Source organism: Choloepus didactylus, chromosome 13, assembly GCF_015220235.1.
Source record: "Choloepus didactylus isolate mChoDid1 chromosome 13, mChoDid1.pri, whole genome shotgun sequence".
Classification (NCBI taxonomy): Eukaryota; Metazoa; Chordata; class Mammalia; order Pilosa; family Megalonychidae; genus Choloepus; species Choloepus didactylus.
This window is the reverse complement of record NC_051319.1, coordinates 6,751,767-6,768,973: the sequence shown is the minus strand read 5'-3', so window position 1 is coordinate 6,768,973 and position 17,207 is coordinate 6,751,767. Positions and strand designations below refer to the sequence as shown.

General features: G+C 37.9%; 1 protein-coding gene across 1 annotated transcript in view; it reads right to left on the bottom strand.

The window, feature by feature from the left end:
- Positions 1-1,890: 1,890 nt before the first annotated feature.
- MCCC2 (methylcrotonoyl-CoA carboxylase 2) overlaps positions 1,891-17,207 on the bottom strand; it is an 82,684-nt gene continuing 67,367 nt past the window's right edge. Inside the window, 5 exon segments of the mRNA XM_037801646.1 lie at positions 1,891-3,853; positions 6,466-6,551; positions 9,521-9,635; positions 12,768-12,924; positions 14,531-14,597. Of these exon segments, the coding sequence (XP_037657574.1) occupies positions 3,736-3,853; positions 6,466-6,551; positions 9,521-9,635; positions 12,768-12,924; positions 14,531-14,597 (543 nt within the window). The 3' untranslated portion in view covers positions 1,891-3,735.

The window sequence follows — 17,207 nt, the reverse complement described above, 5'->3', positions numbered from 1 at the left end:
TAGCTGGAATACTGGCTTGTAGGAACTGTCAAAACCTGACATGCAGCCTAAGTACACAGTCCGTGTCAATGGTGAGAGGGAGTGACCACCCGTCCAGACCTGCCCAGGTCAGCCCCAGGTCACACCTGTTTCCCGGTGTAGTTATTAGTTGGACCCCTTTGCACTCTTGAAACTATTACTGCGTGGACAAGAAATTATATTGTCACCTTGATTACAGGCCTCATCTTTTACCAGAAAGGTAAAAGGTGAATAGAAATTTCATTTAGCTGGAAAAGAACCACTTTATCCTTAGCATCCTGATTCCAGGTACAGGAGAACTTGAGGCACACTAAATAAAAAATTACTTTTAAGTGATTTGTGCAAAGGCTTTTTTGTCAAAACCATTAAAAACCTATGCTGCCATTAATATTAGTTGTACTTAATTTGTAACATTTTTAGAGAAATGCTATGATACCAGGCCATGATTATCTACAGTTAATTTTCTTGCCATTTTTCTAAATATTGGATTTTGGGGCCAATCATTAAAAGATGAGTAAGAACTGGTTTTGACCAGAACCATCAACATTCATCCCTCCAGAACACCAACACCAATTCATTTTAGAATTAATAAGGGCTATAAAAAGTCTTAAATGAAATCATACAAAAAACCTGCTATCACTTACCCATTAGGGTAATCCATGGCCTCTCTCTAGTCCTGCTGTAGGCACCGTGCACCAGCAGAACACCATGCACATAATATTCAAGCACATGACTGGTAAAAAAAATTAATTGGTCACTTACACATTCCACAATGGTGCCTTCTGTTGGTGTAGAAAAAATGTTTTTAGGAACTTTTAATTTGAATGCATTTTTCTTGAAAACTTAAAAATATATAAATAATCTTGCCTCCTTTCAATTCTTTTAAGTACCCAAAGGGGCAAATTTATAGACTAATTAGGTGTATAGTTCTTAAAATTCCAGGTTACTCATATTATCCTGGCTGAAATTCAATTTATGATAATCAAAATGCTAAAAAAAAAAACTTCCTAATTTGGTAAAACAATTATGTTTATTACTGGGTAAAATATGCAAAATAATTAATTTAAATGTGTTTTTAGTGATGATGTGATATTCCTCATAGAGAAAGGCAAACATGCTACCAAAATATCCATGAATCCTTTGTTTATTGATGAACTCCTACACAGTATTCCTTTGGATGGGTTGAAGCTGTATGTATGTACCCCAGAAAACATCATGTTCTTAAAGCTAATCCATTCCTGTGGGTAGACCTATTGTGGGTGGGACCTTTTAATTAGGTTATTTCAGTTGATGTATGCCCCACGTGGATCTTAATCCTCTTACTGGAGTCCTTTATAAAAGATGAAATTCAGAGAAGAAAAGAAAAGCTGAGCAAGGACACACAGAAAGCGGAAAGCCACAGATGGAGCAGCCAGAAGCTGCTGAAAGCAATGAAACCCAGGAGAAAAGGACCAGCAGACACTGTCATGTGCCTTCCCATGTGATAGAGGAGTCCCAGATCACCAGCAGCCTTTCTTCAGGAAGAAGGTATTGTCCTGTCAATACTTTGATTTAGATATTTCCATGGCTTAAGAACTGTAAGCTTGTAAATTAATAAATCCCCATTGTAAAAGCCAATTTCTGGTATATTGCATTCATCAGCTCTTGCAAACTAAAACAAATATCTTCTAGTCTTGATAAAGAAAATCATTTTGTTTTCTAATGTGGCTATGCATTTGAATTGAAAATTTAATATAAATTGCTATTTTAAATATTTAATGTGTTCCTTCTGAAAATGCAACCTCTGAATTGTGATCATCTTATCAGCATATCCCACCAAAACTAAGCTGGCTTCCTGATTCACAAATAGAGCCTAAATGAATACCACACAAATGGTTGACATATTAATTTTATTACAAAAAAGTATGACGGTTGTATTACATTATATAATCAATTACCTATTTTTAAAATGACATGAACTGACTATATCAATTACAATATGGGTTTTTTTCATTCATTCAACAAACATTTGAGTACTTACAGAGTGCCACTCATTGGAGATACACAGTAAACAGGAGGATTCTTGCCCTCAAAGAGCTTACATTCTTGCAGAAGGGTGAGACTAAAGAAATGTTTATGATAACGTGATGAGTTAGTGACAAAGAAAATGGATGGTGCTTTATAAGAGCATAAAGCAGGGTACCTAACCCAGTCCAGGGAAGTCATAGAGACATCCCTGAGGAAGTAGGACTCAAATTGAGAGAACCAAATGCTTAAGCAGAAAGGAGAGAGGAAGGAAAGAGGAGAGAGGAAGGAAAGAGAGTAGAACAGTTCAGGTAGAGGGAACTTCGTAGACCGTAAGGCGGGAAGGACTTGGTTCAAGGAACCAGAATATGTCTAAAATGGCTATGGCCCTGTGTGTGCAAGAGGAATCAAGGAGATGAGACTGAAGAAGTGACAATCAAGACAATGGAGGGAATTAGGGCTTGGTACTTCTTCTTACAGGAAACCTCTGAAGGGTTTTAAGTAAGGGAGGAGCATGACCAGATCACTTTCGAATGGCCATTTTAACTAAAGTGATGAACAGATTGGGCTAAGTAAGAGTGGAGGCAGGGAGACCACTTCAGAGGTCTGTGGTAATAAAAGACAAAAATAAAAAGGGGAATTCCAGATAGTCAGGAGGCAAAATCAACACATCTTGATGACAAGTCTGAGGCTCCTGTCAGACAACCAGTGTAGAAATCCAACAGCTCTGTTAGATAAGCAGGTCTGGAGCTCAGGGGAGAACTATGTTAAGAACTGTCAATCATCCATATTTAGATGCCAACTGAAGCCAGAGAGGGGCTAAAATAGGCCCATGAGAATAAATCAAACCAGGAGAAATGAACACATTTAAGAATGAGGAGATATTTATGTATTGTTTATACTTTTTAAAACAATGTATTCATGTATTACTAATGAAAAATCAGAACAAAGTACATGAAAGGGAAGGAAAAGAATCAGTAGAAGAACAGGGGCCTATAAAGGAAATAGAAAAAGAATGCCAAGAGGTTGGTAAAAACCTGGAGTGTTATGTCATGGAAGCTAAGGACAGCATTTCAAGGAAGAAGTGTTTGATTAAAATGCTGCAGAGAGTTAAATCAGTTAACGATGGGAAAGAATCCACTGGTTTCAGCAAAATGGAAGCCAGCGCACATCGGACAGGGCTGTTGGACAGTGGAAGCCAGAAAGGGGTAGGGTGAGGAGAGAATGAGATAGGAAATACAGCCCAGAGTACACACAGTGAGACATCTGTTATGGGAAGGAGACAGGATAGTGGCTGGAGGGAAAAGTAACAGATGATTTTTTAAAATAAGTGTGTTAACATATCATCATGCATAATCAGCAATCATTTCAGTGGAAATACAACTTTATATTAATAATCTCAATAATTCAAATTTATGGATGACAAAATTTTTCATACTACTTGTGAGTTAGAAAAGATTACTGTAAGTTATTCTCTTCCTTTTAAGGGTGGTAAAACTAGGCCACAGAAAAATTCCTCTAAGAAAATTTAAAATGAATTGGCGTTCATCAAATCAGTATCCTCACTGATATTTTAAGGTAGAAAAGTGCAATGCACTGTGTTAAGAAAGCAATTTTACTGTAACAGTCATGTGTTTAAAGAGTCTAAAATGCTAAGGCCACCAATGCGCTAATGTTCAGCACATGTCCAGTGGAAAACGCATTATCCTCCAGTTACATCCTAAAGGTGCCAAAGTCAGTCCTCTGGATTGGTGCATTGAGGGCGGCACTAATACTGAGTCCCAGGACCAGTCTGGTGTCTGCTGGGTCAATAATCCCGTCATCCCACAGCCTGATAAAAGAACAAAAAGTGATTTATTAGGAATTCACCACCAAACTACCATTTATATACTCTGTCCCCCAAAATACCGACAATGTTTTTCTTCAGGGAGTATAATCCACTGATTAGAATCTCGGAACTGCAATCTCACAATAGAAAACATGTTCAGAGGGAGGAAAGGTGGAAAGAAAAATGACATGACTTTAGTCCCAAGTCACCTAAGAATGTGGTATCACGCTTAAGGCTTAGGAACTACTCACCACAAGAAATCTCAAAATAACCCTGGTTTAAAAATCTTTTTATTCATTTCAGAAAAAACTTTCCTGTCCCCCTCCTGCCCACACAAATGTACAAATCACGTTGGTGTATTTGTCTTGTGAATATGGAGAACCACATATACCCAGTAATAATCTCATACCAAAGTCTCCAGTGGAGTGGGTGTGCCTCCAAAAATTCCCCCAAACTCATAAAAATGTACGTAATTACTGAATAACCTTGAGTATATTTTATTAATAAAGAAAATACCTTCAAGTGTAGTTGTTTATTTGCTACAATATAAAAATATAACTTTGCTTTCAGAAGAAACTTTTAAGTAGAAATTTTAGTTTGCCTGTCACTATTTCAAATTTATGAAGAAAAATGAACAAGAAATATTGTTTTTTAAAGGAATATTAGTAGGTGGCAGTTTTCCTTTCTTTAAATAAACTGCCTTCAGTATCTGGACATAGCATCAATCATTAAACCATACTTACCACAGATCATGAATCAAATTTTTGCTCATAAAACATTTAAAACAGGGACTCTGAAGTATCAATACCCAATTAAAAAAGCCACCCTTGTAATTTGTAACCCATGTCAATTGATTACATTCCTTTCTGTAGCCCAAGACGATTCAACACCGTAATGAAGGGGCTGGCTAAGGATGTTCATTAAAAAGACTGCTCCAGGTAAGAGGTTTTAATCAAACATCTGACTAAAGTTTGGTTCTAAAAACAGAAGAAAACGGGCATGCTGCATATGTAACATGTAAGGATTAAGAAAACCTAAGGAGGTTACAGTAGCAGATGATGCCAGAACTCTGAAAAGTCTGATATACCCATGTTTAAGCCTAAACAGGCCAGGGAACTGTATTAAGCTGAGATTTAGCAAACCCAAGAAAGGTGCCATAAGCCAGCTTGAAATCTTTCATCTTTGAAAGAAAGCTGTTGTCTCCACGCCATCTCCTGTTCATTCAAAGAGTTAAGCATCTACAAATTAACAGAAAAACATTTCTGTGTTTTAACAGTTACTTCCAGAGGTAAGTCTAACTGGATCATTTGCTTTCCTGCCTTGTGTGTAATCCATTTAAAATATGTTAATATGAAAATAATAAAGGATTCAATCTTCTGCAAGAGATATCTTGTCTCAGCCAGGGCTGAAAAACAAATTAATGGCTCACACAAAATATGCTATATTTCAAAGTTTAATATTTCAACTGTCCTTGTGAATTTCTGTCAAAATTCTATGTGGAAAAAAAATGAGCTTGCAATATATATATATTTTATCTTAAACCTCTTATACACAGTTTTATATTTCTCTTGTTTCTACTGACTACTATATAAGTCTGTTTACATGATGGTAAAAAGAGGAACATGTTTATTTCTCAAATCAAAGACTTAAAAAATATTTTATTCTTAATGAAAATAAGTGATGACCCACTGCAACAACAAAAAAATGTCTGTAAATTTGGTCATAAAGATATATAATTATCAAGGAAAGAAACAGACTTTTTTAAAACCTCAAATGGTATTATTCTGAATCCAGTTACACTCTTGAAAACAGTTATTTTGGTTTCTGTAACCCCAGTGTTAAGAGCAGGCCTGCCACAAGGATGAACTCAAATGACTGAAATGGATTCTAACTTCTGATTTTTTTCTTCTTCCCTCTAGGTTGCCTTCACAAGTAAATGGCATAAATCACAGCGCAGCCTAATTTTAAAAAAGACATAAATGGTTATTTTCTGTTTTCCATCTTCCCAAGGGATGAAAAGAAGACATGAAACTTAAGATTATTCTTCAGAATGCAACATTACAGTTGTTGAAAAAAAGTCTGAAAATAGGACAGCAAGTCTCCAGCTGGGAAAGGTGGTGATAACTTATTACCTCATTAGGTGCTATAAGAAACAAATGGAACCCACAGCTACAATGCACATAGGGGAATTACTTGGTGCTGACACGAGGACTCTGGCTGTCCTCTGTATGTACGAGCCCACTTGTTAAAAAGTGCCAAAAAGTGTTCACCCAATCTCATGTTTAAATTGGAGTAAAAACAAAATTATTAGAGAGGGGGCATGACAGGAATCCACATTCCAGAACTAACTCCTAGAGTGATGGAACCAGGATTACAACATCCCAGCTCCTAGCATGGCCCAAGATCCAGAGCTTGACAACTCGCCCACTCCTGGCTGCAGCGCCCCTGCGGTGTTTCAGCAGCAGGCATTCCCATTATAAAGAGACAAATGATGTGTGTCCAAACATCATTTTTTGGTTCCCACAAAGGCTGGACCATCCCTGACTGCTCAAATCCATATACAGCTGCTGCCCTGCCAAGCTGCGCCTATGAGGGAGTTGTTCACTGGCTCCCACCTGGCACTGGAATAGTAAGGGTTTCCTTCCTCTTCAAACCTCTTAATGATGGGCTCTTTTAAAGCTGCTTCATCTGCACTGGAGAACTGAAAGAAAAGGGATCAAGTGTAAGTTGGCTTCAGAGAAACAACTGATCCTGCTGAGATAACTTCAAGATTAAAGGGACAACAATTCATTACGACTAACATGTATACAGAGCTGTATAGATTACAAGTGATGCTTTAACATACATTACCTCACCTGAGACATGAGTAAATTTGGGCACCATTACATCTTCCTATGACAGATAACACCCTGACACCATTTAATATAAATAAAAACAAGAGTACCATGGCTATTATTTAAAAACAGAAGTTGTTTTTAATAACAATAGTTGGTGAAGATGTAGAAAAACTGGAACCCTTGTACATTGTTGGTGGGGATGTAAAATGGTGCAACTGTTGTGGAAAACACCGTAGTGGTTCCTCAAAAAGTTAAACATAGAATTACCATATGATCCAGCAGTTCCATTTCTAGATATATACCCAAAATAATTCAAAACAGGAACTTTAACTTATATCTATACACCATTGTTCATAGCAGCATTACTCACAATAGCCAAAAGGTGGAAACAACCCAAGTGTCCATCAAAAGATAAACAGATAAAGCATGGTATGTACATACAATGAAATATTATTAAGCCACCAAAAGGGAATAATATGCCGATACAGGCTACATGGATGAAACCTGAAACATTATGTTGAACTGAATAAGCCAGACACAAGAGGGCAAATACTGTATAATTCCACTTATATGAAACATCTAGAATAAGCAAACTCACAGTGACAGAAAGTACATTAGTGGTTACCTTGGGCCAGGGGGGAGGGGAAAGGGGAATTTTTGCTCAATTAGTATAGAGTGATGATGGTAGCATAACATTGTGAATATAATTAATACCACTGAAATGTATACTTCAAAATGGTTAAAATAGGAAATGTTGTTACATATATTTTACCACAATTTTAAAAAATTATAAGGGTATCAGGTATCACTATTACAGCAGGGTACAATAATGGATGTGGATTATACACTATAACAAAAGGTCTAGTTTACATTCAGCAGATTCTGTTTAAGGTGGTGGAGAAATATGAAATTTTTATTCAAAACGGTTAATTATTTTTTTAATTAAAGCTTACAGGAGAAAACCATCATCCACACCTTGAATAACCTCATCAGTAAATTTCCCAGATAGCTGTTTTTTTTTCCCTAATTAAAAATTTAATTCCTAGCTCATCAGTATTATCAAGACCAAGTGATAATTAATTCAGATGTAAAAATCTTCATGAGAACTTATTTTAAACCTGAAAAATATTTTCAAAGATAATTTTCATACCAAAATCAAATGACTTATTTCAAATAAATCACATCTTCTTCTTTGAAAATACTTTAATATCATTTTACAGGTCAAGAATTTGGAGGGAAAGTGGTTTAAATGGGAAATTTTGTGTTACATATGTTATCACAATAAAACTTTTTTTAAAAATTGGAGAAGCATTAATGACCTGTACTTTCTTCTCATACATATGTATATCAAATTAATCAAAGAACAATTATTTAATAAGAGATCACCATGCTAGGCTTCATAGAGTTTAAGACATGTTCAAAATATCAAGTGGGATTTCATAAGCCACCCCTCACACCTTCACTGCCCTAAACCACTCACCCCATATTCCTCCACCCTCACTATCGCCCACAGAACTTTCCTTTTGCTTTGATACTAGTTGGTACTAAAGTGAATTGGACACCTCAACTCAAGTATGAGTTACGTATGAGCTACAGCTGCATGGGTGGATGCACTCAGGGAAGGCAGTAACCATCCTCTGGCTTTGTATTTTTTTCCCACATTTGCAAACTAGGTGGTTGACCAGATGATCCCTGAGAAGGCTGGGCCACCTCTGTTTTATTTCTGGAATATGAACTGACCATTCAAGACTTGTCACTTATACAGAAGAGTTAAAAGTTATAATCGTAAAAACTAATACAAGGTTATAATCGTAATACTAATACAAGTGGGAAGAGGGAATGGGAATTTGAGGCTTAAAATTACAGGGTTCTTATTTGGAATGCTGGAAATGTTTTGGTAATGGATGGTGCTGATGGTAGCACAACACTGTGAACATAATTAACAGCACAGAAACACATATCTGAATGTGGTTAAAAGGGGAAATGTTAGGTTGTATATATGGTAACAGTAAAAATTGGAAAAAAAAATCCATGAAATTGTACTATGCAGTGAACCCTAACTTAAATCCTGGACTACAGTAAATATTAAAATTATAAAAATGTGCTTTCATCAATTGTAACAAATATTCCACACTAAATGGAAGGTGTTAATAATAGGATGGTATATGGGAACCTGTATTTTATGCATGATTGTTCTGTAAACTCACAAGTTCTCAAAAAAAGAAAAAAAAAAACTACTGTAAAAATTAAAGAGAATCTAACAGACACACAAACAAAAGAATCTATTTGGAAAACAGCAACTTGCTGATTTGCCTTTCATCAAACTTCCGCTGACCTTTCTACTTTTCTTCATTTATACTTTCACAGCATAATTATGTTATTCAATTCTCATTAGATGACTAGAGTCTTCCCACTCAAGGTATCCTTAACAACAACTTAAAAGTAAAATAAAATTTTGCTACTTAGGTCATAAAATTAAGAAAATAAATCAGGCATATTTAAATCTCACTAATTACAAATGACTAAGACTCAAAAATCTTTATGCCTCAGGCATGCACAAGCACAGTTTTTAATAGTTTTCCTGGAAATCTCAAAAAAATTGTAAATACCGCAAAGAAGGTAAAATGACTTTTAGAAGAGAGACACAGAAAACGTGAATAAGCCTAATCTACTGAAACAACTTCCAGGTCAGCATCCTTCTTCAATAAAGATGAGCCCTGTGGGTTAGAGTCCTGCCCATGAACACAGAGTGATTCTGGGCTTTCTGCCCCTTGTCTCCGGGGAGTTCACTGGCAAAACCCAAACTCAGAGATTGATCAGAAATGGCATTTACCTGTTTTCCCTCCCGTGCTTTTTGGTCCCTTGCTACTGTTGCTAACACATTGGCAGCCTGTTCTCCTCCCATCACCGAGATACGAGCATTTGGCCACATGTAGAGAAATCTTGGACTGGGGGGGGATGGGGGGGAAGAAAGGATGATCAAATTAATTCAATGTAAAACAGTGGTTGCTGATTGACAGAAAAGCATATTTTCCCTTTAAATCAGTGGTTCTTAATTCTACTTGCACTGCACAAGTATCTGGGAAGCTTAAAAAAATACCAATAAAAAAAAACAACCAATGCCTGGAACCTACCCCAGACCCATCTCCAAGGGTGGGGGTATAAGCAGGAATATGATTTTTAAGTTCTCCAGGTGGTTCTGATGTGCAGTGACTGTTGACAACCACTCCTGTAAATGATTCCAACTGAGCAGCTTACCTAATATACTTTAAATATATATACATACCTTTATAAACTTTGTAACTACAATGTAATACAATCTCCAAACCTTACATAAAGCAGAAAAAAGACAAAGTCCCCCAAATCTCAATCACTGATTCTCAATCCTTCTGACAGGTTGATAATATCTGTCTTCCTTTTCTTTCTAGAAACTCACCAGTACAATATTACTATTATTATTTATCATCATAAAAAAAAAAGATCTTACAATAATTCTGTTCTCCAACTTGAGTTTTCACTTAGCATATCTAGAATATCTTGGAAACCTTTCCACGTCAGCTTAAAGAAATCTGCTTCATTCTTTTGAATGGCAAAACAGTATTGCACTGAATGGCTGTATGATAGCTTGTTTATTCCCCATCTACAGATCTTCCTAACTTTTTGCTTCTAAAATAATGCTGCAGTAAACTTTCTTGTACTTATCTCTCTAGATATTTGCAGGCATGCTTTCCTAACAGAAAATGACAAATTGCTCTACACAACTGGTAATAGTGTGGGAGTAAGCCTGAGATCTTCCACCTTTGCCAATCGGATAAGCAAAAATAAGGATCTCATTTTAATTTGCAATAAATATACTTTGATTCATTTCAGAAAACCTATAAACAAGCCTCTTACTTTTATTTTTAGATCACTTGTACACACAAAGAAAGCTTTTCTTGTTCCATTTTCAACAAGATTTTATACTTTTAGAGGGTGAATAAGAGTGTACATGAGCAAGCTCTCTAAAGTTCATCTCGACATTCCATCCGGACAAGATTACAAATGTAGTCTTGAGTGACAGTCTTTCTTTTCAACAAATGACATTTGAACCACTTAGTCAACACACAGAAGGCAAGATTATCAAAAAGTCAAAGTTAACCGTGGCATAAGGGCAGTACTGAATTGATAAAACAGATTCATTCGTTCAATAAGACACTTATTGAGTGTTGACGGTATGCCAGGCTCTGTTTTATATACTTGGGATACACAGTGAACAAGATAGGACAAAAACCCTGACCTCATGGAGCTTATGTTCTAGAGGGAAGACAAACTAGAAGGAGACAAGTAAAACATTTGGTATGTCAGGTGAAGAAAAATAAAGCAGAGAACGGGATAGGGAATGCAGGGCAAGGGGAGTTTGCAATTCTAGAGAGAAAAATGCCGGGGTAAAGCCACATCACCAAGAAGTGGAAGGAGCCAGTCATGCAGCTACGTGGGTGGAACAATCCCAGCAGAGGCAACAGTGAGTATAAAGGCATGGAGATAGGAGCATGCCTAGCATGTGTGTAAAATGGCAAGGTTAGTGTGTCTGAATTACAGTAAGCCAGAGGGAGAATAAAAAGGAGAAGGGAAGGATGCAGAGAAGTTACTGGAGTCCAGATCAAAGGAACTGAGTTCCCACTCCCAAGTCTACAAGTCACTTTACCTCTGTCTCAATTTCTTCAATCACAACTGTCCCCAAACTACCATTCTTCAAAATGTGGACACTGAAATCATCTAACATTTTAAAAAATAATAATGCCCATGACAAATGCATCAGTAGAATGTTCTTAAACTGTTTTAACTAAAGTATAATACACATGAAGAAAAAAGTACTCAAAAAGTACACAAAACCATAAATGCAGAGTTCAGTGAATTACCACGAGGTATATCGCCACCATCAAGTATGGAACCCTTCCTGACATTTGCTCCAAGTTTTTTGCAAGTACCCCAATATCATATTAAAGAAGTTCCCTTCTATTCCTAGTTTGCTAAGAGGTCCGTGGTGGTGTTTTTTTTAATATTACCAAATACTTTGCATTTTTTGCAATGATTGTATATTTTTTCTCCTTTGTTCAGTTATCGTGCTGAATTATACTGATTGATTCTTAAATACTGAATCAATCTTGCAACCCTAAAATAAGCCCAACTTAGTCATCATGGATTAACCTTTTTATATATTGCTGGATTCAGTTTGCTAACACTTTGTGCATCCATTCTCATGAATGAAATTACCCTGCAATTTTCCTTTCCTGTAATGTCTATAATTGAGGTTATGCTGGCTTCATACAACAAAGTGGGAAATGTTCTTTCTTTCTCTTCTTTCTCATCTTACAGATGTTTCTGTAAGATTGGTGCTATTTCTTCCTTAAAAGTTTGGTAAAATTTACTGGTGAAGCCATCTTGGCCTGGAGTTTTCTTAGTAGGAAGACTTTTATAGTTGTAATTTCTTTAATATTTATAAAACTATTCAGATTTTTAATTTTTTCTTATATCTGTTTTGATAAATTGTATTTATCCATTTCACCCAATTTACTGGGTATAAAAGTGATGATATGTGCCTTTATTTTTCAGACTTAGAGGAGATTACCAATTTTATTAGCCTTTTCAAACAAGCCAACTTTTAGCTTTACTGTCTCTTCTATATTATGCCTGCTGTTTATTATGCCTTTTCAATTTCCCTTGTGTTTAATATGGTATTCTTTTTCTAACTTCTTGACATGGATGCTTGGCTAACTGATTTTCAGCCTTTCTTCTGCCAGTAAAATATTTAAGGATAAAAACCGTTCTCAAAGTCAGTCTTTAGTTGCATCACAAAAGTTTTGACATATAGTGTTTTCATTTTCATTATGATCCATTTCAAAGTGTTTCCCATTGTGGATTTTTCCAAATAGAATCTTTAGTATTAAATTTAATTTCACCCCTCCTAGTAATATCAATTATGGTATAATTGATCAGGTATGTGAATTTCATTTTATACTTTAAATAAACCCAAAATAAACTAATCATTTATAATTAAACTTAGAAGATGTTCTTCCAGATAAAATCATGATACTACCCACCTGTATGCTCTGCCACACATCCCATAGTTTCCAGCCCCATATGATCCCCCAATGATGACGGTTATCTTAGGCACATTGGCACAGGCTACTGCAGTCACCATCTTGGCACCGTCCTTGGCAATTCCTTCAGCTTCATAGTCTCTACCCACCATAAATCCTAAGGGAGAGAACAGAAACAAACCTCTGGGTGATGGGATTAATGTGCGGTAGTCAAATCCACCAAGGCATTTATTTGCAAATACATCTTGTCTTAAACTGATTTTACTACAGACTCTACCCTAACTAAAAATTTATATAAGAAAAATACCTCCAAAAAGTTTGCCTTAAAAGGCAAAACAGAATTTTTTCTAAACACTTTAAATTTTCTTAAGGCAGTTCATCTGGATGCACACAGAAATCTTTGAACAATACAATGATGCAAATTATCTTCAAGAAATTTTCTCAAAACAGCAGCTTGATGATGAAAGACTGTGACATAGTGAATTAAAGAAAACATACTATGTGCAAGCCAAACTGAGAGGCTTCAGTGTCCAATGACCTAGTTGAAAAATATGTACTGCTCCTTCTGAAGTGCTGCTTTAAAACTTTGATGAAATAAAGATTAATGTTTTATAGAGATGGTAGGAGTCCTTGGCCAGTGGCTCAACAGCAAAGTAGAAAAAATTTCATTAGCATAATGGGATCTGTCTATTCTTCAAGCCCCTCAGCTCTGGTGAAACAGATCTGTGGCTTCATTATGATCCCCAGACCTTGGACTACTCCCTCCTTACAGACACGAAGACAGGCTTTGTTTGTCCCCCTACTCAATCTGGTTCCAGTGAAAGCATTTCATCCATGTACCGTAGGATGAAGAGGGCTTCCACTGGCCTAACTGCAAGTTTTCTGCCCCACTGCTCCAGCAGATGGAGTTCCCCTAGCCAAACAACCCTCTTTATCAAGAGGACCAGGTGCAGACCTTGCTTTTTCTTGAGTAGTGGGTTTCAGATCCCTGCCATCTGCAGAATTATTAAAAAAAAAAATTACATCCTCCCTTTTCCCACTACAAAGCCTGCCTCCCACAGCCCCTGGTTGTTCCCTCTGTTCCTGAGAGCAACCCCTGTGCAGCCCTGCATGGTATGTGGCATCCTCTTGCCTTGAGCTGTGAGTACATGTAACTGATAAACTGCTGTCGATCTCATCTGTCCGGTGTTAGGTGTTATGTGTTCAACCATCTCTGTAACTCTGGGGTGGGAATTTCTCCCTTGCCAACAGAGTAAAAAGAGACAATATAAAACATGCATATGAGAATTTTAAAAAGATGTTGCTTCAGGTAAAATTAACTGCACAATTAAAAACAATGAAAAGAGAATACCACAGTATGTGCCTGAAATCCCTTAGAGAGAACGAAGGATTGGGTAAAAGACAATGGTCAGACAACACACTGGCAGTAAGGAGATGGTGTTACTAGCAGAGAATGGCTCCGTTGTTTTCTGGGTGTGCGTGTGCACATGTATGTGTAGGAATAAAGGGAGGCCACTTGAATGTCTGTGATGTATCTAGGTCAGAAATTGCTTCACTTAGTAAAAATGGATAAACCCCTCAAAATATTTAACATTCATGAAGGAGAGTGCTAATTCTTAAAGAGATTCTAGAATAGCATGTTTGATAAACTTTCTGCTCTGATGAAACTGTTCTATCTATATTGAGCTGTCTAGTACATGAACCTTGCTAGACAGAACAGCTCTAGAATAAATGCAACCAAACTGGTTAAGCTATTTTCTTACCAGTAACGTTTTGAAGGAACAGCAGAGGAATATTTCTTTGGCAGCATAACTGGATGAAGTGAGCACCCTAAAAATTAATACAAGTCTTTTGAAAGGGGGATTAACAAATCTATAATCAACATGCATCCTACAAACATGAAAACTTGGGTCAAAGACAAGAAAGAATACACTTTGCTTGGCCGGTCTGCCCTTAAATTAATAGTAACAAAAATACAATGGTGGAGGCGGGGCAAGATGGCAGACTGGTGAGCTGTATGTTTTAGTTACTCCTCCAGGAAAGTAGGTAAAAAGCCAGGAACTGCGTGGACTGGACACCACAGAGCAATCTGTCTTTGGGCATACTTCATACAACACTCATGAAAACGTGGAACTGCTGAGATCAGCGAAATCTGTAAGTTTTTGCGGCCAGGGGACCCGCGCCCCTCCCTGCCAGGCTCAGTCCCGGGGGAGGAGGGGCTGTCAGCTCCAGGAAGGAGAAGGGAGAATTGCAGTGGCTGCTCTTACCGGAAACTCATTCTACTGATTCAAACTCCAACCATAGATAGACTGAGGCCAGACACCAGAGACTCTGAGAGCAGCCAGCCCAGCAGAGAGGAGACAGGCATAGAAAAAAAACAACACGAAAAACTCCAAAATAAAAGCAGAGGATTTTTGGAGTTCTGGTGAACACAGAAAGGGGAAGGGCGGAGATCAGGCCTTGAGGCGCATATGCAAATCCCGAAGCAAGGCTGATCTCTCTGCCCTGGGCACTTTTCCTTAATGGCCCTGGTTGCTTTGTCTATTAGCATTTCAATAACCCATTAGATCTCTGAGGAGGGCCTTTTTTTTTTTTTTTTTTTTTTTTTTTTTTAAATCCTTTTTGCTTTTTCTAAAACAATTACTCTAAGAAGCTCAATACAGAAAGCTTCAAAGAATTGAAATTTGGGCACGTCAAGTCAAGAGCAGAACTAAGAGAGCTCTGAGACAAAAGGCAATAATCCAGTGGCTGAGAAAATTCACTACACAACACAACTTCCCAAGAAAAGGGGGGTGTCCGCTCACAGCCACCATCCTCGTGGACAGGAAACACTCCTGCCCATCGCCAGCCCCATAGCCCAGAGCTGCCCCAGACAACCCAGTGTGACGGAAGTGCTTCAAATAACAGGCACACACCACAAAACTGGGCGTGGACATTAGCCTTCCCTGCAACCTCAGCTGAATGTCCCAGAGCTGGGAAGGGGGAGCAGTGTGAATTAACAGAGCCCCATTCAGCCATCATTTGAGCAGACTGGGAGCCTCCCAACACAGCCCAGCAGCCCAGAACTGCCCTGGGGGGACGGCACTCACCTGCGACATAGCACAGTCATCCCTCAACAGAGGACCCGGGGTGCACAGCCTGGAAGAGGGGCCCACTTGCAAGTCTCAGGAGCCATACGCCAATACCAAAGACTTGTGGGTCAGTGGCAGAGACAAACTGTGGCAGGACTGAACTGAAGGATTAGACTATTGCAGTAGCTTTAAAACTCTAGGATCATCAGGGAGATTTGATTGTTAGGGCCACCTCCCCTCCCCGACTGCCCAGAAACACGCCCCACATACAGGGCAGGCAACACCAACTACACACGCAAGCTTGGGACACCAATTGGGCCCCACAAGACTCACTCCCCCACTCACCAAAAAGGCTAAGCAGGGGAGATCTGGCTTGTGGAGAACAGGTGGCTCGTGGACGCCACCTGCTGGTTAGTTAGAGAAAGTGTACTCCACGAAGCTGTAGATCTGATAAATTAGAGATAAGGACTTCAACTGGTCTACAAACCCTAAAAGAACCCTATCAAGGTCAGCAAATGCCACGAGGCCAAAAACAACAGAAAATTATAAAGCATATGAAAAAACCAGACGATATGGATAACCCAAGCCCAAGCACCCAAATCAAAAGACCAGAAGAGACACACCTAGAGCAGCTACTCAAAGAACTAAAGATGAACAATGAGACCCTAGTACGGGATATGAAGGAAATCAAGAAGACCCTAGAAGAGCATAAAGAAGACATTGCAAGACTAAATAAAAAAATGGATGATCTTATGGAAATTAAAGAAACTGTTGACCAAATTAAAAAGATTCTGGACACTCATAGTACAAGACTAGAGGAAGTTGAACAACGAATCAGTGACCTGGAAGATGACAGAATGGAAAATGAAAACATAAAAGAAAGAATGGGGAAAAAAATTGAAAAACTCGAAATGGACCTCAGGGATATGATAGATAATATGAAACGTCCGAATATAAGACTCATTGGTGTCCCAGAAGGGGAAGAAAAGGGTAAAGGTCTAGGAAGAGTATTCAAAGAAATTGTTGGGGAAAACTTCCCAAATCTTCTAAACAACATAAATACACAAATCATAAATGCTCAGCGAACTCCAAATAGAATAAATCCAAAAAAACCCACTCCGAGACATATACTGATCACACTGTCAAACATAGAAGAGAAGGAGCAAGTTCTGAAAGCAGCAAGAGAAAAGCAATTCACCACATACAAAGGAAACAGCATAAGACTAAGTAGTGACTACTCAGCAGCCACCATGGAGGCGAGAAGGCAGTGGCACGATATATTTAAAATTCTGAGTGAGAGGAATTTCCAGCCAAGAATACTTTATCCAGCAAAGCTCTCCTTCAAATTTGAGGGAGAGCTTAAATTTTT